Below are 20,082 nucleotides of genomic sequence, written 5' to 3' on the forward strand. Positions count from 1 at the left end.
ATGCAGTCGAATGCATTGGCCCATGTGTTGTACATAAGAAATAAACAATTTTAAAACAAAGTAAGTTATTCCATCCTCAATGACCAAAATCAACTCCTGCAGCCAATAAAAGCACGGACTGCAGCAAGGACTGCACATCACAGGAGGCCACTTCAAAGTGTATCTCAGATTTTTGTCCTGGTCTTTGGCAAAAATATTGCAAATAAATCCATTAATTTAAAAAGACAATTTTATTTGTTTGTTTCCTGGAAGATGGCTTCAGTCAGTCATTGCCAGCATCATGTTACACATGACAATGTACCAACAGAGCATATTGGCTGAGATTTTACACACACACACACACACACACACACACACACACACAGAGATATTCTACATACAGGAACATAACACACTCACAAACATGTACATATTCACAGTATGTATGTATACATACACACACATATATATGCATATATACATATACAGTTCATACATACATCACAGTATATAGATTACAGCAGTTTGAAATGTGATTGCAGTGTTTCAACCTCCAACATTCACTTCATTACAGAATTAGTAAATCTAAGAAATTTTGCATTAGAAACTCTACTCTTTCTTCTTCTTTGGAGTCCCCTTCCTCAAACACTTGCAGGTGCAGAACAAGCAGCATTTGAGTGTTACCCACAGAACAGTTAGGAGAATAATGAGCAAAAAGCCGATGACATCCAGGCAGTGGTACTGAATCCAGTTTAATTCATGTGCAGCCACCCTGAGGTGTGCGGCTCCTTTGTGCCTCATGACGAACTCGGTCCAGAAAGCAGCGAGGTCCAAAGGCTCAACAGGACGGTCCAGGTGTACCCGCGACAGCTTCACTATCTTCTCTTTGTACCTGGAGAGAAGTGATATTTTGAAAGAAAAAAGGTTAACAGTTTTGATCGCCATGAGGCCGGCAGTTTATCACCTCGGACACATTGGCAAAATTCTCTTTACACTGTAAATTTAGAAAATCAGGTGTGAAAGATTTAAGTCAGTCTACAGAGAAGGATTAGTCCTGATTTGCAGCCAAGTCTGTTTGACACTGCTGGTATCGCAGCTAAAAGAACAGCAATTAAAACAAACTGATAAATCTATTGGTATCGCAGTGTTTTTCATTAGTCCATTTTGTGTAGAAGAAGAGTCAAATGTGAACGATGTAAGGTAAAATAAATAAATAGATAAAAAAAGAAATATCCACAATGCATTTTGGTGAGCAACGCTGACCGTAAACACAGCTTTTGTTATTTACAAGAAAACACAGGGCACCATTAATTTGTATGTATAGAGAATTTTCTGATTTCCATCTTACCTTTTCTCATAGATGATTTTGTTCAGTGCAGCCAACAGTTTTTCAGCTGTCACATCATGAATAGTGAGCCTCTCTGCAACGCCGTGGCTGACCATGCGGTGCACGTTGTCCCCCTGGTCTCCAAACAGTGGAAACATCACCATAGGCACAGCATTACAGATACCCTCGTAGACGCCGTGGCTACCTCCATGAGTGATGAAGACTTTAGCTTTGGGGTGGGCTGAGGAGCACAGGAACAGCCGGGTAATTTCAATAGAATACACTTTGATTAGTTTGAATTAGTTTTTTATGATATGATGGGAGCACTGCATACATTTTCTGGATAAACATACCGAGGAGGTCATTCTGAGGTAACCATTTCAGAAGTTTGACGTTCTTGGATACAGCTACAGGTGGGACTCCAGTGTATCTCATATATATATATATATATTCCTCCAGGTGAGGAATCAGCTCAGGAGGTTAAAGACCAGGAAGGCTGCAGGACCGGACGGCCTCAGTCCCAGGCTCCTCAGATCCTGCTCTGATCAGCTGAGCGGGATCATTGGACATCTGTTTAACCTGAGCCTGAGACTGGGGAGGGTGCCACGCCTCTGGAAGACATCCTGCGTGGTACCTGTGCCAAAGACCCCACATCCCAAGGACCCTAGGTGCTACAGGCCGGTGGTCCTAACATCCCACCTCATGAAGGCCCTGGAGTGGCTGGTCCTTGCCCACCTGCGCCCCCTGGTGAGCTCGTCCATGGACCCGCTGCAGTTCGTGTATCAGCCTGGCATCGGAATGGACGATGCCCTCATCTTCCTCCTCCATCAAGCTCTATCTCACCTGGAATCGCCTGGGAGCTCTGTTCGGGTCCTTTTCCTGGACCTTAGAAGTGCTTTTAACACCATCAGGCCAGCCATCCTGAGAAACAAGCTGGAACTTTCGGGAGTGGACCAACACCTCACATGCTGGATAGTGGACTACCTTTCCATCTGCCCATAGTCTCAACTCTCAACTCAACTTTATTTATATAGCACTTTAAAAAACAGCCACAGCTGAAACAAAGTGCTGTACAACAATAAAAACAATAAAATAAGTAAAATAAAACAGAAATAAACACTAAAATGAATGTTTTATTGTTTTTAAAACAATCAAAAACATTAAAACAATAAATAAAAGCAACCCATAAAACACTAAAACAAGGCAGAGTCTCATGTGGGGTTGAAAGCCAAGGAATAAAAGTGTGTCTTAAGACGAGTTTTAAAAGTGGACAGTGATGGGGCTTGTCTAATAAGCAACGGAAGCTCATTCCATAATTTGGGGGCCGCCACAGAGAAGGCTCTGTCCCCTCTGAGCTTTCTTTTTGACCTCGGTACCTCCAGGAGCAGTAGATCAGCTGACCTGAGGCACCGAGCAGGAGCATAGGGGTGAAGGAGCTCAGAGAGGTAAGGCGGGGCGAGACCATGTAAGGATTTAAAAACAAATAAAAGAATCTTAAAATGGACTCTAAAGTGCACAGGCAGCCAGTGGAGGGAGGCCAGGATGGGAGTGATGTGCTCCCTCTTACGCACCCCAGTTAAGAGGCGAGCAGCTGCGTTTTGCACCAGCTGGAGGCGCGCGAGGGAGGACTGGCTGACTCCAAAATAAAGTGCATTACAGTAATCCAGCCGAGATGTGATAAAGGCATGGATTACTGTTTCAAAGTGCTGATGTGCAAGAAAAGGCTTCACTTTTGCCAGTTGCCTAATCTGGAAAAAGCTGGACTTCACTACAGCACTAATTTGCCGGTCCAATCTAAAATCACTGTCCATCTTAAAACCAAGGTTTGAAACTGTCGGCTTAACATAGCCTGCCAAAGGGCCCAAGTCAACAGGTGGGGGTTCACAAGGGCCACTGGGGCCAAACACCATCACTTCCGTTTTTTCCTCATTGAAATTTAAGAAGTTCAACGCCATCCAGGCTTTGATGTCTTCAAGACATGACAGAAGTGGTGTAAGGGAGAAGGCATTTTTCTTTTTCAGTGGCACATATATCTGACTGTCATCAGCGTAACAATGAAACGAGATGCCATGCTTTCTGAGGATGGAGCCCAGAGGGAGTAAGTACAGAGAGAAGAGCAGGGGCCCTAAAATCGACCCCTGTGGAACCCCATACAGCAGTGGAGCAGAGCTGGACTCAGAATTTTGAAGGCTTACAGTCATACTCCTGTCAGCCAGATACGATTTAAACCACTCCAGTGCAGTACCACGGATGCCCATTAGGTGATGTAGCCGAGCCAACAGGGTGTTGTGGTCCACAGTGTCGAAAGCTGCCGTTAGGTCCAACAGAACCAGAATTACAAGGTCACCAGAGTCATTAGCCAGGAGGATATCATTAAAAACTCTTAATAAAGCTGACTCCGTACTATGCAGGGTTTTAAAACCGGACTGAAAGACCTCCAGGACACCGTGCTCATCCAGGAAGGATTTTAACTGAGCATGGACAACTTTCTCCAAAATTTTAGAAATAAAAGGCAACTTAGAGATGGGCCTAAAGTTGGCCAAGACACAGCGATTAAGGCCAGGTTTTTTAAGTAGGGGCTGCACCACTGCATGTTTAAAACTTAGGGGAACAACACCGGAAGACAGACTGCTGTTAATGATAGCTAACACTGCCTCCCCTATACTAGGGAAAACCTCTTTGAAAAGACGAGGAGGGACAGCATCACAGGGAGAACCTGATGGCTTAATATGGCCAACCAGTTCCTCTAAAAACGACAGAGTCACGGGCTCAAACTTATCAAGAGTTACAGAAAATGGAACGGGGTCAGAGGGATCAGATGCAGGAGCTGAAATGAGAGCCCTAGCAGTAGCAACCTTATCAATAAAAAAGTGCAGGAAGCTATTGCACATTTCAGGAGATGCCTCCAAGCTGACAGGCTGTGGGGCATTAAGAACAGTGTCAATGGTTTTAAATAACACACGTGGGTTGTGACGATTGGACTCAATGATGTTTGCCAGGTATTTCCTTTTGGTCTCTTTAACAGTGCTCTGGTAGCAGCGCCAACAGTCCTTTAGGATTTGGAAGGAAACCTGCAGCTTGTCCGTCTTCCACTTGCGCTCAGCCTTGCGGCACTCCCGTCGAGCTGCACGAGTTCCTTCGTTAAACCAGGGCTCAGATTTAGCTTTGGGCTGCACAGTTTTTAATGGAGCCACCCAGTCCAGTATGGTTCGGCAGGAGGAGTGAAACCAGGAGCTGAGCTCCTCTGTGTTAACAGAAGCAGGATGGACACAGAGCTGATCAAAAGCCACCGAGAACTGACTGGCAGTACGAGAGTTAAAAATCCGACGTCTCTGAACAGGAGCGCTAGATTTAACCTCAGCACAGGAGAAAGTAACTTCAAACAACACAGGCATATGATCAGAAATCACATCGTCACAGATCTCCAAGTTAGACACAGATAAGCCATAAGAGAGGACAAGGTCTAGTGTGTGTCCATGTTCATGTGTGGGACCAGACACACACTGCACCAAATTAAAAGAGTCAATAAGGCTTAAAAAGTCCTTCACCAGGGGCTTATCAGGACAACACACGTGAATATTAAAATCCCCGAGAAGGAGAACACGGTCATACTTGGGCATAATTTCGGCCAGTAGGCCAGCGAAGTCATTTACGAAATCCCTATTATATTTGGGGGGTCGGTAAATGACGGCGCACAGCACCGGGTCGGAGCGACCCACCTCAAATAGAGTCACCTAAAAGCTAGAAAAAGAGGACGAGGCGGTGCGCTGCTTACATTTAAAGTTATTTTTGTAGATCGTCGCCGTTCCTCCTCCACGACCAGACATCCGCGGGGAGTTAAAGTAGGAACAGTCGGCAGGTAGAAGTTCCACCAGAGCGCTGCACTCACCGGCACTGATCCAGGTCTCTGTCATACAGAGGAAGTCCAGGCCACGGGAGCTGAAGAAATTCCTCACGATGAAGGTCTTGTTCGCGAGGGATCTAGCGTTCACCAAGCCAACCCTGGTGGTAGCCGGGGCCTGTGATCCGGTGGATCGGGGAGCCCGGGGCAGCGTCCTGAGAAGTCGGTGGTTCACCCCGCGCTCAGAGAGCCGAAGAGGGCAGAGGCGGCGGGGCCGGGGTCCCACAGGTGAGCCGGAGACAGGTACCAGACAGGCATCGATGGGATCCAGGAAACGCCGGGGCACAGAAAAAGGAGGGAATAATCCATATCCTGTCCGGGAAATGGACGAAGGGCATGCCAGCTGGAGTTTCAGCCTCACCAACCGACCGCTGCGTCTGCCGCGGCGCCGGGGACGCTTCCGCCGGGAACGTAGGGCCGGGGCCCGGTACAGGTGACGCGGAATGGCCGCCAAGAGCGGAGGCACAGTATTCTGTCCACCGTGAATAAACGCATCTACATCTCTGACATTTTGCCCGAGAAACAAAAGGGACTGGCGATCATACACCAACAGAGACTCGATCTGTTTAGTGCCGATGGATAAAAACAGTAAAAACACCAAATATGGCAGGAGGAGCAAACGGCCAGCCGTACACACAGGCGCCATCATCTCTCATCAAGGTTGTAAAGAATCATGTGAGTGAGTATGTGAGGACACGGGACTGTGTGTCAGGGACTGTCCTCTGCAGTGTGGGGGCCCCCCACCCTCTTCACCCTCTATATAGCTGACTTTTCCCACCTGTCACCCACCTGCTACCTGCAGAAGTTCTCTGATGACTCTGCCATTGTCAGCCTCATCACAGATGGGGACGACAGGTCATACAGAGGACTCATTCAGGATTTTGTGGACTGGTGCCAGCAGAACCACCTCCTGATTAACGCAGGTAAAACCAAGGAGCTGGTTGTGGACTTTCGTCGGGGCCCGCACTCTTCACCATCACCAGTGAACATCCAGGGAAGGGACATTGAGATGGTGACATCTTAGAAGTACCTGGGTGTTCATCTGGACAACAAACTGGACTGGACTCATAACACCACTGCACTTTACAAAAAAGGACAGAGCAGACTCTATCTGCTCAGTTGGTTGAGGTCTTTTGGGGTGCGTAGGGCACTCCTGAAGACCTTCTATGACTCTGTTGTGGCCTCTGCCATTTTCTATGGTGTAGTCTGCTGGGGGAGCAGCATCACAACAGCTGACAGGAAGAGGCTGGACAAGCTCATCAGGAAGGCCAGCTCTGTCCTGGGATGCCCTCTGGAAGTGGTGGAGGAGGTGGGGGAGAGGAGGATGACAGCCAAGCTGTCCTCCATGACAGACAATGACTCCCACCCCCTCCAACACACACTCACTGCACTGAGGAGCTCCATCAGTGACAGGATGCTACATCCAAAGTGTGTGAAAGAGCGGTATCGCCGGTCATTCCTCCCTGCAGCTCTCAGACTGTACAATAAAAACTGCTCCAAGTAATCAGTGCAATAGTCTGGGCAATAAAACATGTACATAACAGTCTGTAAATACTATTCACAATTTCTTACAATTTTTTTTACAATTTCTTTCTTTTTCTTTTTCTTTAAAATTCTCGCTCTTTTGTATATATACTGATGTTTCTAATTTGCATGCACTTCTTATATTAATCTGCTCTACTGATGCTGCTGTCCTCGCGGGACAAATAAAGGAATATTGAATATTGAATTGAATATGCTGAGTTTGAAATCTCCGGCTAATGTGTTTGCTGTGCTTGTGCAGTTAGAAACTTGTGTTTTGTTTGCAGAGAACAAATAGCAGTCTAACAGAAGTAATCCATAGCGTTCTGTGCATAGACTGATGACGGTTGTTGAAGTGAAAAAGTAAAGTGATTTAATCTTTAACGGTTATTGTTACCCTTTGAGGCATTTGCCGAAAGGCATCGAAGAACTCTTTAGCCTTGTCGTCAGGCATGCTGGGCACCATTGAGCCCAGGGTGAAGACAATAAAGCCGTCATCTCCCGAGCCATTCACAAACTCCTCCAAATCCTGCAGGGAGTTTGGAAAAACACAAAAATTACCATCAGAAACATGAAAGAAAATCCCAGCTTGTAGATTGTATGGCTGTTTACTTATAATAAAAGGTTAGATCTATTCATCTTTTTATTTTAAACTACACCCGATCAAGCGATCTTACAAGCACAGTCTTTTTGCTTTTGTAGGGTATTTTCTACCTGTTTCCACAGTGCTCATTAACTCTTTTCTTGGATTATGCTTGACACAGTCCAGAAATCTGCTTTTCTTGACTCAGATTTCACACACTGACTCTTTCCAGTATTTTACACCGTGCACAAACAGAAGAAGACAAGCTGAAACATGCATATATTAAACACATCACCTTACAAAGCTATTTTTGCCAACATGTTAGCAAACCTATATGCTTTTACTTTTTTACACATCATGCAGACACAGCGCTACATTAGCACTAATTTGTGGTTGTGTTTCTGGGCCACAGGTGAATCAAAATACAGTTTTCACTCTCTTTTTGACTCTGTTTTGAAAAACACCAAGCTCTTTAGTTACTAGATGATCTACTATGTTTATTAAATAGTTGCCAACTTTGCCAGAACATTTTTGTCCCTGAAATTAATTGACCAGTTGCTGCTGAAGAAGAGTGATTTTGCGGGCCACCAAATCAATGAGCTAAAAGAGACAAATGCTTCGTAAAGCTGCAGAATTGGTTGATAGTTCCCCAAAACTTGATCCCTATGAGTGACCTTGCTCACATTATACATTGGCATTTGATCAATTGTTAATATTAGCTACTAGGGGTGCTTTTCTGGTTTTCAGTGCAGCTTTTAGAATATCAAAGCTTAATGTAAGGCATTTGCCTTCATCCAGATGTTTACTGCTCTAGCATGCATTCTTTAAATACTCACCGCAGGCAGAGGAGCTTTCTTTGCACAGTTGATACCTCCAATAAAAGCTGTGTTTGGCATGACAGGTTTGGGCCATTCAAAAACAAAGTCATATCTGAGAAGCCAGAAAGCAGCATGACCAATGAGGTCCTTATAAGTCATGCTGCCTCCTAAATGCCTGCTGACCAGATCGTCAAAATGAACATAGATTATTCTGCACATGTAGGACTCTACAATAGACATGACCATGTTTTTGACTCTTTGCGGGAAGGTCATGGTGTCTGTATTACCAGAGAAGTACACAGGAACAAAGGAAGGAGGAGTAGGGCACTGGTTAGCCTTTGAATCCAGGTCACAGGGAAGCATACGCAGGACATAAACAACTGGAATGGAAAACAGATGAGCCAGGATGGAGCCACAGGGAAGGAACGGGTCTGTAAGCAAGACATCGAAGTCCTCTTCCCTCAGTCGGCTTATTAAAGTCTGGTTGTTGATCAAACTGTCGCAACCTTTCACCTGTATAGAAACATAGTTCATCAAACGCTGCACGTTGATGAACATATCTGTGATTTCTGGTGGCTTGAGGAACACTCCTTCCCTCAGCTCATCGAAGATCGCATCCAACTCAGCCTTGGTATAGGGCACTTGGTAGATCTCAGTCTTGTAGCTCTCTGAGCCTTTCATCAACAGGCTGCTTTCAGGCACCAGCACCAACACCTCATGGCCCCTGCGGATGAGTTCCTTCACCAGTATTTTCATGCTAAGCCAGGGGCTCCCATCCACAGGCAGAACTAGCACCTTCCCCCCTTGAACGGTCCCCAGACTGAGGCAGCACAGCCAGGCCACCAGCCCCAGCGTAGGAAACCACACCCTGCTGCGCATTGCCTCCTCTCTGTACTGCAAGCTGGCTTGCTGTGAGAACTAGTGGTAGCTGGTTAGAGGTGCTTGTGTGTGTGTTTAAATTCTGCAGGAAGTTCAGGCTGTATTTGTAGGCGGGCTATTATGCAAGTACCACAAGACAGAGAGAGAGCAGAGATTCTCTGTGGAATCTGTGGATAAGGCTTGTATTCGGAGCATGTCTCCATTTAATCATTCTCTTATGAAACTTTATATATTTTCTTTTCCCCTCATGTTTTTGCTATCCTGCCTTGGTATATTCACTTTCAATCAACATCATGCAATTTTCATTTATTATGTTTAGAAGTTGCAATTCAGTTTTGTTCTTATGTGCAGTTCAGGTGTACATACTCTGCCCAGTAAAATATGTCAACAGAAATAAGTTTAGTTTTCTTTATTCCATTCATTCATTATGCTAATTGCAGTCGTTGTTTGTACACGAAACTACTTCCTCCAGTAGTGGATCCTAACAATCAGTAAAACTTGCAAGTCATGTTGGCATGCATGCATGTGCAGACTGGCACAAAGTCCTCTCTGTTTGTTCTGGCTACTTCTTCTCTCCTCCCCCAGAAAAGGAGGCCACTGAGTGTGCATGTGTTTTTTCTTTTACCTTCCACTCACACGCACACATGTCATTGTAAAGAGACCGATGGCGTGCAAAGGCAGTTGTAACAGGACACCAACACCCTCTTTGGATTAGGATCATAACATCAAGACAATTGTGTAATTGTCTTCCATTATCTTATCTTACAGCAGCAGTTGTTGCACTGGTTGTGTAACTGAGTTAAACTCTCAGCTAGTGAGTCATTCGAATTAATTAAGAACACAAATAGGCCTACAGTGATTTGAAGAATATGTGCTCTCCCTGCTTTATTTTTTAATTTCTCCACAAAGTATACGACTAACTGCAGAATCCTGTCAGGGCAGCACACATGCTTTTACAGATTTAGCGTAATGACTGCCTTTTGATGTAAAAAAAAAAAAAAAAAAAAAGAGAGAAGACACGATTACTTTTGTCCAAATCAGGATTGGGGTAAATAATTTCTGCAACCAAGATTGACAATACGACAAGCATGTCCATTCCATGAAGCGATCAGCTTGGAGTGTGGAAGTGAAGAAAGAAGCAGGATTTTAACTTCTCTTTAGCATTTGTTCATTTTTCACAGAATTACTTCTGTCACTTTCATTGTGTACAAACAAGATTACTGCCTGACTGACCTGCTATGAAACAATGTCAAAAATCGCAGCTGTCATGTTTTGTAGACATATTTTTGATGAACGATATCAGTAAGTTCACTGACAGCCAGTTAAATGCTTTACATGCGAAGCTGCAGCAAAAAGAAATGTTCGGTTTGCATCAGCAGTAGGTTAATACAGCTGCTTTGATTAAACATGAAATAATTCTCTAAGACGGCAAACTGCAGCTGAAACGTTTCCTGTGTACACACAGTGTAGAGAGACAGAATGAGGATGTGCAAACATCAGTGATGTGGCATTCTGCTCTTAAGCTTTAGCCTGGAATATTTTTTTTGGAAATGCAGACCGGAGTCAAGATAACAAACAAAGGTAACTTGTTTAAACAATATAATAAACAAAGAGCGTACTCAAAAGGAGTGGAAAACAAAACGAGATCAACCCTCAAGGAATGGAGGAAAACAGAACAAAAGCAGACACTGGACGTGGCACCGAAACAAAACCAGTACACATGAGTTTCAAGCCCCGTTTAAACGTACACGGACATTTCGAAAAACGGAGACATTTCCCCTCGTTTGTGCCCTTCGTTTGCACGCAAACGGAAGATTCGCCTCTGAAAACGGTGCATTCTAAAAACTCCGGCTAGAGTGCAGATTTTGGAAAACTTCGGTTGCACGTTTGCATGTAAACGGAGAAAAACGGCGTTTTAGGTGGCCGACGTCACATTAGAACTTGCACCTGCGCCAAAAGTGCGACCTATGTTTACATTTTCATTTGGCTGTGGTGATCATGGATGCATTTAGAGTAGCAGTCACATTTATGTTGGCACAAACCCTTTTCGTAAGTTTGCATGAGCAAATACAGCTGATCTATTATATTGAGGAGCAGAGACCAATGAGTGCTCCAAGGTCAGCAATTTCGAAACAACTCCCCCCCGAAGAGCCGCTCTGCGTCACTGCCAGCGTCGACGGCACACATATACGGGTTAGTGTAAACGAAAAGTTTTCTGAAAACGGACACGTGTGCACGCTGTTATTTTTGAAAATGGAGAGGGTGAAATGTCCGTTTATGAAAATAGCCGACTGCGTGTAAAAGTATTGCAAGTCCAAACAAAATCCAACAATAAAGTTCGAGAAAGCACATGAGAGGGAAAGACTGGCAAAAATCACAGGACGGATCAGGACGATCTGAAAGCCGAGAGCCAAGATGACGTTAAATACTGCTGGCTTAATCAGCCTGATGCGCCACAGGTGCGCAACTGGTTAGAGGGAGCCAGCTGAGCGTAGGAGACCACACCCAGCTTCAGACAGACAGGAGAACAGACAGACAGACAGACAGACATGAGCGACATGCCTGAGGGCGGACATTGGTCATAGCAGACCAGCAGTTTGTTTAGGTGTACACATCAACACTTCATGGTTAGGTTTGGACACTGAAACATCTTGGTTAGGTTTAGGAAGAGATCATGAAATCAAATAGGAATATTGTTACATACGTGATGTGACATTATGTGTCACACATCCATCCACTCCACCGTCCTCCATGTGCAGCCTTTCTTGCTCTTTATGCTTTCAGACTTACTCATTTGCTCCTGTCATAATTACTACGACCACTGAGGTCACTGCCTCACAATATATGTAAATATGAGTCTTAGTAACCTGCTGGCAATGTTGACCTACATGGCTGTATTTCTGGTGAGGACAGGCTCTGTGACCATAAGACTATTTAAGCTGTTAATATTAGGAAAATTAGCGGCCTGACTCATATGACCTACTTACCTCACATCTGGTACTGTAACATGTTGAACTTCATGGCAACAGCAGTCCCATTCATTTAGATTTAGATTGTAGAGTCATCTCTGATACCAATGATCAGATCACAAAGAACGGTCCACTTGACTTTCATTGTGAAGTTTTAAACATTTGCAGTTGCTTTTGTTACCAGAGTCTTATGGAGAAAAACTTAACATACTCTCAATTCAGATCTCAAGTCATATTTTAAAAAGTCTTATAGCTTCTAGGTTTATTTGGCCCTCGCATGCAGTCAGACAAAGCAAAATACAGTACACACGTAGAGAGAGCAGGCAGGGATCTTTGGCAGTCAGTCGTCATTTCATCAGCTGCTAATTTGAAAAAAAGAAAAGAAAAGAAAAAAAGACCGAATGTTAAATGTATCTCAGTGAAATGATGAAAGATTTAGGATATACAAACGGACGCTGCAAAAGATGAGAAATATAGCTTTTTGAACATAAACAGCTTTTGAACTCACTGCAGTCTTTTCAGTGACCATTGCTGCAGTTTGTCAGCTCTTTACAGATATTTCCACTGATAATAAACAGCTTCCTTACTAGCAGGAAGACATGCCAATACTGCTAGAGCTATGAGGTTTCCACCAGCATGACCCCAGCCTGTGCAAGGCAGGTAGAGAGGGTAACCAGCACAACATACTGTAAGCTGCAGCTGCAGCCTGCACACTGTAACAAACACCAGTATACTGGAGGGGGCGACTTCAGCAGTTAGTAAGAAGGGAGCAGTACTGTGTCCTATTACTTCTTTAAGCCTTAGCTCTTCTCTTACTGTGCATTCTGCACAATAATAAAGATAACAAATGTAATAGTGAAAGTCTGGTGTGCACTTTTGTAACGATTAGACAGCACATATTAACATTTTATGGTCTGGCACTGTTTCATCAATAAACCACCCAAACGACAGACTCTGCGTCATATTAAAGAAGAAAAACCAAGTTGTGCACACAGTGGTACCTGCCAAAAGACCAAACAGAAAATAGTGTAAATAGTTGTGAGACTAATGAAACTGCTTGGCTTTGCTTTTTAAAGCAGTGGATAGTCCTGTGGTTCCCTGCTATCCACCTCTGAGAGCCCTCTGATACATTAACTGCAGCTCACTTAGGTTTGAAATTTTGCAATGAATATCAAAGTGATGTATGATACTCCTCCTTGAACCGCCACCTTATCGTGGTGGAGGAGTTTGAGTACCCGAATGATCCTAGAGGCTGTGTTGTCCGGGGCTTAATGCCCCTGATAGGGTCTCCCAAGGCAAACAGGTTCTAGGTGACGGGTCAGACTAAGAGTGGTTCAAAAGCCCTCATGGAGAGTAAAAAAACGAGGATGTTCACGTCGCCCGGATTGGCGTCACCGGGGCCCCACCCTGGAGCCAGGCCTGGGTTTGGGGCTCGCAGGCGAGCGCCTGGTGGCCGGGTCTTTGCCCACGGGACCCGGCCGGGCTCAGCCCGAAGGAGCGTCGTGGGCCCGCCTTCCCATAGGCCCACCACCCGCAGGAAGGACCAGAAGGGGCCGGTGCTTTGCGTTTTGGGTGGCAGTCGTGGGCGGGGACCCCGACGACCCAAACCCTGGACAACGACTCTGGCTATGGGGACATGGAATGTCACCTCGCTGGGGGGGAAGGAGCCGGAGCTAGTGCGGGAGGTTGAGCGGTACCGACTAGAGATAGTCGGACTCACCTCCACGCACAGTTCGGGCTCTGGAACCCAACTCCTTGAGAGAGGCTGGACTCTCTTCTGCTCTGGAGTTGCCCGCAGAGAGAGGCGGTGAGCTGGTGTGGGCTTGCTTATTGCCCCCCAGCTCAGCCGTCATGTGTTGGAGTTCTCCCCACTGAGCGAGAGGGTCGCTTCCCTGTGCCTTCGGGTCGGGGACAGGTCTCTCACTGTTGTTTCGGCCGATGGGCCAAACGGCAGTGCAGAGTACCCGGCCTTCTTGGAGTCCCTGGGAGGGGTACTGGAAAGTGCTCCAACCGGGGACTCCATCGTTCTGCTGGGGGACTTCAATGCCCACGTGGGTAGCGACAGTGATACCTGGAGGGGCGTGATTGGGAGGAACGGCCTCCCCGATCTGAACCCGAGTGTTGTTCTGTTGTTGGACTTCTGTGCTAGTCACAGTTTGTCAATAACGAACACCATGTTCAAGCATAAGGGTGTCCATCAGTGCACGTGGCACCAGGACACCCTAGGTCGGAGGTCAATGATCGACTTTGTAGTCGTATCATCTGACCTTCGGCAGTATGTCTTGGACACTCAGGTGAAGAGAGGGGCTGAGCTGTCAACTGATCACCACCTGGTGGTGAGTTGGATCCGCTGGCGGGGGAGGAAGCGGGACAGACTTGGCAAACCCAAACGTACTGTGAGGGTCTGTTGGGAACGTCTGGCGGAACCCGCTGTCAGGGAGGTCTTCAACTCCCACCTCCGGGAGAGCTTCGACCAGATTCCGAGGGAGGTTGGAGACATTGAGTCTGAATGGACCATGTTCTCCACTTCCATTGTTGATGCAGCCGTCCATAGCTGTGGCCGTAAAGTCGCCGGTGCCAGTCATGGCGGCAATCCCCGAACTCGGTGGTGGACACCGGAAGTAAGGGATGCCGTCAAGCTGAAGAAGGAGTTCCATCGGGCTTGGTTGGCTCATAGGACTCCTGAGGCAGCTGACGGGTACTGGCAGGCTAAGCGGGCAGCAGCTCAGGCGGTTGTAGAAGCAAAAACTCGGGTCTGGGAGGAGTTCGGGGAGGCCATGGAGGAGGACTACTGGTCGGCCTCGAAGAAATTCTGGCAAACCGTTCGGCGCCTCAGGAGGGGGAAGCAGCTCTCCATTAATACTGTTTACCATGGAGGTGGGGAGCTGCTGACCTCGACTGGGGATATTGTCGGGCAGTGGAAGGAATACTTCGAGGATCTCCTCAATCCCACTGTCATGTCTTCTGCAGAGGAAGCAGGGACTGGGGACTTGGAGGTCGATTCGTCCATCACCCGGGCTGAAGTCACTGAGGTAGTCTGCAAGCCCCTCGGTGGCAAAGCTCCGGGGGTGGACGAGATCCACCCTGAGTACCTCAAGTCACTGGATGTTGCAGGGCTGTCCTGGTTGACACGCCTCTGCAACATCGCGTGGCAGTCGGGGACGGTGCCTTTGGACTGGCAGACCGGGGTGGTGGTCCCTCTGTTTAAAAAGGGGCACCAGAGGGTGTGTTCCAACTATCGGGGGATCACACTCCTCAGCCTCCCTGGGAAAGTCTATTCCAGGGTACTGGAGAGGAGAATCCGGCCGATAGTCGAACCTCGGATTCAGGAGGAACAATGCGGTTTTCGTCCCGGCCGTGGAACACTGGACCAGCTCTATACCCTCCACAGGGTGCTTGAGGGTTCATGGGAGTTTGCCCAACCAGTCCACATGTGTTTTGTGGACTTGGAGAAGGCATTCGACCGTGTCCCTCGCGTCATTCTGTGGGAGGTGCTCCGGGAGTATGGGGTTGGAGGCCCTCTGCTGAGGGCTGTGCAGTCCCTATACAACCGGAGCAGGAGCTTGGTCCGCATTGCCGGCAGTAAGTCGGACCTGTTCCCAGTGCATGTTGGACTCCGCCAGGGCTGCCCTTTGTCACCGGTTCTGTTCATTATTTTTATGGACAGAATTTCTAGGCGCAGCCAGGGACCGGAGGGGGTTCGGTTCGGGAGCCGGCAGATTTCGTCTCTGCTTTTTGCGGATGATGTTGTCTTGTTGGCTCCATCGAGCCAGGACCTTCAGCGTGCACTGGGACGGTTTGCAGCCGAGTGTGAAGCAGCTGGGATGAGAGTCAGCACCTCCAAGTCCGAGGCCATGGTTCTCGACCGGAAAAAGGTGGCTTGCTCCCTCCGGGTTGGGGGAGAGATCCTGCCTCAAGTGGAGGAGTTTAAGTATCTTGGGATCTTGTTCACGAGTGAGGGAAGAACGGAGCGTGAGATTGACAGGCGGATCGGTACAGCGGCAGCAGTAATGCGGTCGCTGTATCGGTCCGTCGTGGTGAAGAAGGAGCTGAGCCGAAAGGCGAAGCTCTCGATTTACCGGTCAATCTACGTTCCTACCCTCACCTATGGTCATGAACTTTGGGTCATGACTGAAAGAACGAGGTCCCGGATACAAGCGGCTGAAATGAGTTTCCTCCGCAGGGTGGCGGGGCACTCCCTTAGAGATAGGGTGAGGAGCTCTGTCACCCGGGAGGAGCTCAGAGTAGAGTCGCTGCTCCTCCACATCGAGAGGAGTCAGCTGAGGTGGCTCGGGCATCTGTACCGGATGCCCCCTGGACGCCTCCCTAGGGAGGTGTTCCAGGCATGCCCACCGGGAGGAGGCCCCGGGGAAGACCTAGGACACGCTGGAGTGACTATGTCACTCGGCTGGCCTGGGAACGCCTTGGGGTCCCCCCGGACGAGCTGGAGGAAGTGTCCGGGGAGAGGGAAGTTTGGGCGTCCCTGCTCAGACTGCTGCCCCCGCGACCCGGCTCCGGATAAGCGGGTGGAAATGGATGGATGGATGGATGGATGGATGGATGATGATAAACAGGGGTTCCCTTTCAGTCGATTCACTTGGTACAACACATATTGTATGGGATATCACGCTCCCGCGTGGCCTGACTGAAGACACCTCTATTCACACCTTTACGGCAGATGACCTGTGGTGACGTATGTGAGGCCCCGCCTGCACATATATACGTGCACCACCACAGTCATCCTTCAGTTCTTACGCTCTTCACCTCGCTAAGAACACCTCTACCAAGTCAGGCTAATTAGTTGCTGCTGGTTAGCTTGGTCTTGTTGTGGCTACTGCCGACCCGAAATTAGCTTAACTGCCCCTGTTGGTGTTAGCTTCTGCTACCCGCGGAGAGCTGATTTCGCCTGCTTGGTCTGGCTCATAGTGTCTCGGTATGAGCGCGCAGCTTAAGCAAGCGAAGGGAAAGTCTTCTGTTCGCCCCTGTCCTGAGGGGTGCGGCTTCTCCCTGCACAAGACGGACTTCCACGTCCCACCACGCTCTCGTCCAAGCACTGCAGATTCTCCACGTCGCAGCTGGAGAAAATTTACCGTAATCAGGCGAGCACGGCCCGTGCACTGACCTCCGTCACAATGCTCCAGACATATCAAGCGATGTGTCTGGCGGAACTCAGGTCACGCATGCCTCCTGACAGTCCACTCCCCCCTCTCCTGAACGAGGTGCGAGTCGCCACAGATTACATCCTCCGTGTGTCCCGCTGTGCAGCGCTCTCCCTGGCAGGGAGACACTGCTGCCCCTCTGTTGTTGCCGCCGAAAAGGCAGCGTTAATGTTCCGTTCAGGGGTCCAGTCCCGTGAGGCGCTGCAGCCCCCTAACACAATCTCCCAAGCACAACACCCCCTCACACACAAGTGCCCCAGAAATGGTGCCCGTTGTTCACTGTGTGAATATGAATATGCATTCAATAAAAGCTTCGTTTTGTTCTCAAAGCATTGCAAATCAAATAAGCCGGAGCGGACCTGTGTTGCTGTTCCCCTCTGGCACGCCAGAGGGCGACAACCCCTCTCCCACAGTGCTGCAGGTCAGTCGGCTGGCCGTTCATCTACCTCGGTGGCGCGCATGCGCAGTCTCACCTTGGGTAGAGCGGACCGTTGCCATGGGTTCCCGTCTACAGTTCGGGGCCCGGCCGCCCCGTTTCCACTCTGTAGTACACACAGTAGTAGGAGACAAAGTGGCAGCAGTTCTGAGGGAAGAAATAAACAACTTGTTGAACAAAAGAGCGATACGAGTTGTTCCCACTTCGGAAACGAACAAAGGTTGGTACAGCCGTTATTTCGTTGTTCCGAAGAAAGGAGGGGGGCTCCGTCCTATTCTAGATTTGCAAGTGTTCAACAAGTATCTACGGACTTACAAGTTCAAGATGCTTATACTCAGACAGCTGCTGAGCGCGATCAGACCGGGAGACTGGTTTACAACTATCGATCTGACAGACGCATACTTTCACGTAGCGATTCATTCGGACCACAGGCAGTTTCTAAGGTTCGCTCCAGAGGAGGCTGACGATAACTCCGTCTTGCATGTCGGCTCTTCTCCCGTGGAGAGAACCCGGTTTACTGCAACAAGGGTCTCCTTTAGGGAGGGTGTTTTTCCGCAAGGTGGTGTCCACAGACGCATCCCTGAGGGGGTGGGGGGCGCTGTGTGAGGGCGTAGCAGTGAGAGGGGTTTGGACGCCGGCACAATGCAGGCTCCACATCAACCGCCTGGAGCTATTAGCGACCCTTTTAGCTCTGAAGCATTTTTGTCCTGTTCTGACAGGCCATCATGTCCTGATCAGGACAGACAACACGACGGTGGTTTCCTACATAAACAAGCAGGGAGGGACACGCTCCCTGCCCCTGTTAAAACTGTCTCACTCTCTGTTGCTCTGGTGCAGTACTCATTTTCTGTCCCTCAGGGCCACACATGTTCCAGGGCACTTGAACCTGGGGCTGGATCATCTCTCCAGGGGAGGTCCTCTGGTGAGGGAGTGGAGATTGCACCCACTGGTGGTGTCTCAGATCTGGGATCGGTTCAGCAGGGCAGAAGTGATTTTGTCTGTCCTGGAGAGGGTGCGCCAGCAGGGGCTCTCCCTGATCCTGGTGGCCCCTCGCTGGCCGACGAAGTTGTGGTATGCAGAGATGATCAGTCTGCTAGCGGCAAGCCCCTGGCAACTTCCCCTTCGCAGGGACCTCTTCTACCAGGTGGGAGGAGAGGTGATTCACCAACGCCCAGAACTATGGCGTCTACATGCCTACCTGTTGAGAGGTCCAATTTAATAGCTCAGGGTCTGCCCCCAAATGTGGTGGCGATGATCCAGAGTGCGAGGGCATCATCTACTAGGGGCCTATATGCCTACAAATGGCGGGCGTTTGAGCAGTGGTGTCAGGACCGAAATGTACTCCCATTTCAGTGCTCTATGGTGGATGTTTTAACATTCCTTCAGGAGCTGCTGGATAAGGGTCTCTCTTTCTCAATGATTAAGGTCTATTTGGCAGCTATATCTGCATGCCACATTGGTTTTGATGGAGTGACGCCAGGCACTCACCCTCGTGCTATGCGCTTCCTGAAGGGAGTCCGCAGGCTGAGGCCTGTGTTTAAACCCAGCGTTCCCTCATGGGATTTAGCGTTGGTGCTTGAGGCTCTTTGTGGGACCCCATTTGAGCCTATTGAGTCTGCAGAAATGAAATTTCTTTCATACAAGACTGCACTGCTACTTGCTTTGGCTTCTGCAAGGCGAGTGGGCGACCTTCATGCTTTGTCTGTCCATCCCTCTTGTACCCAGTTCACTCAGGATGGATCTAAGGTTACGTTGCATGGCGTATTTGCCTAAGATTATCCCCGCAGCCTATAGCTCTATGGCTTTTGAGCTCTTGAGCTTCTGCCCCCCTCCTTTTGCATCTGAGGAGCAGAGGAGGTTGCATTCCTTGTGCCCTGTGCGTGCACTACGCACTTACATAGGCCGCACCCAAGGTGTGCGTTTATGTGACCAGTTGTTCGTCTGTTTTGCTAATCCGGCTAAGGGCAAGGCACTGTCTAAACAGCGGCTTTCCCACTGGATTGTGGGGGCTATCTCCCAAGCATAAAGCAGCAGTGGTCTTTCGTTGCCCCAAGGTGTAAGGGCACATCCAACCAGGGGCATGGCGGCCTCCTGTGCCTTGTTTAAAGGGGTTTCTATGAGTGATATCTGCGCTGCAGCCAGTTGGTCATCACCGCACACTTTTGCTCGGTTTTATCGTCTGGACGTGACAGCCCCTTCAGTGGCTCACTCTGTCCTTTCTGCTGGGTCTATGATGCACTAGAGTATTGGAGGTTTGGCTCTGGTTCGGTGGCTGCTCTGCAGGGCGTGTATACATGTCCCATACAATATGTGTTGTACCGAGTGAATCGACTGAAAGGGAACGAAATGTTACGAATGTAACTTCTGTTCCCTGAAGGAGAGGAACGAGGTACAACACTACATTGCCCCACTGCGCAGCTGGGCTCGGTGAAGAGCGGTTATCGAACTGAAGGATGACTGTGGTGGTGCACGGATATATGTGAAGGCGGGGCCTCACATACGTCACCACA

General features: G+C 48.5%; 2 protein-coding genes across 2 annotated transcripts; one reads left to right on the plus strand and one right to left on the minus strand.

Annotated features, from left to right (window-relative positions):
- Window positions 1-246: 246 nt before the first annotated feature.
- Window positions 247-9,068, minus strand: LOC143330325 (UDP-glucuronosyltransferase-like). Its single transcript, XM_076746809.1, has 5 exons — window positions 8,148-9,068; window positions 7,126-7,257; window positions 1,660-1,759; window positions 1,328-1,547; window positions 247-871 (listed from the first exon to the last, which is right to left on the minus strand). Exons 1-5 carry the CDS (start codon window positions 9,006-9,008, stop codon window positions 589-591), a joined length of 1,596 nt encoding a protein of 531 aa, XP_076602924.1. The 5' UTR covers window positions 9,009-9,068; the 3' UTR covers window positions 247-588.
- An 8,985-nt stretch (window positions 9,069-18,053) lies between these two features.
- LOC143330800 (uncharacterized) lies at window positions 18,054-18,791 on the plus strand. Its single transcript, XM_076747559.1, has one exon. It carries the CDS (start codon window positions 18,054-18,056, stop codon window positions 18,789-18,791), a length of 738 nt encoding a protein of 245 aa, XP_076603674.1.
- Window positions 18,792-20,082: the final 1,291 nt, after the last annotated feature.

This window comes from Chaetodon auriga, chromosome 13 (assembly GCF_051107435.1).
Source record: "Chaetodon auriga isolate fChaAug3 chromosome 13, fChaAug3.hap1, whole genome shotgun sequence".
Classification (NCBI taxonomy): Eukaryota; Metazoa; Chordata; class Actinopteri; order Chaetodontiformes; family Chaetodontidae; genus Chaetodon; species Chaetodon auriga.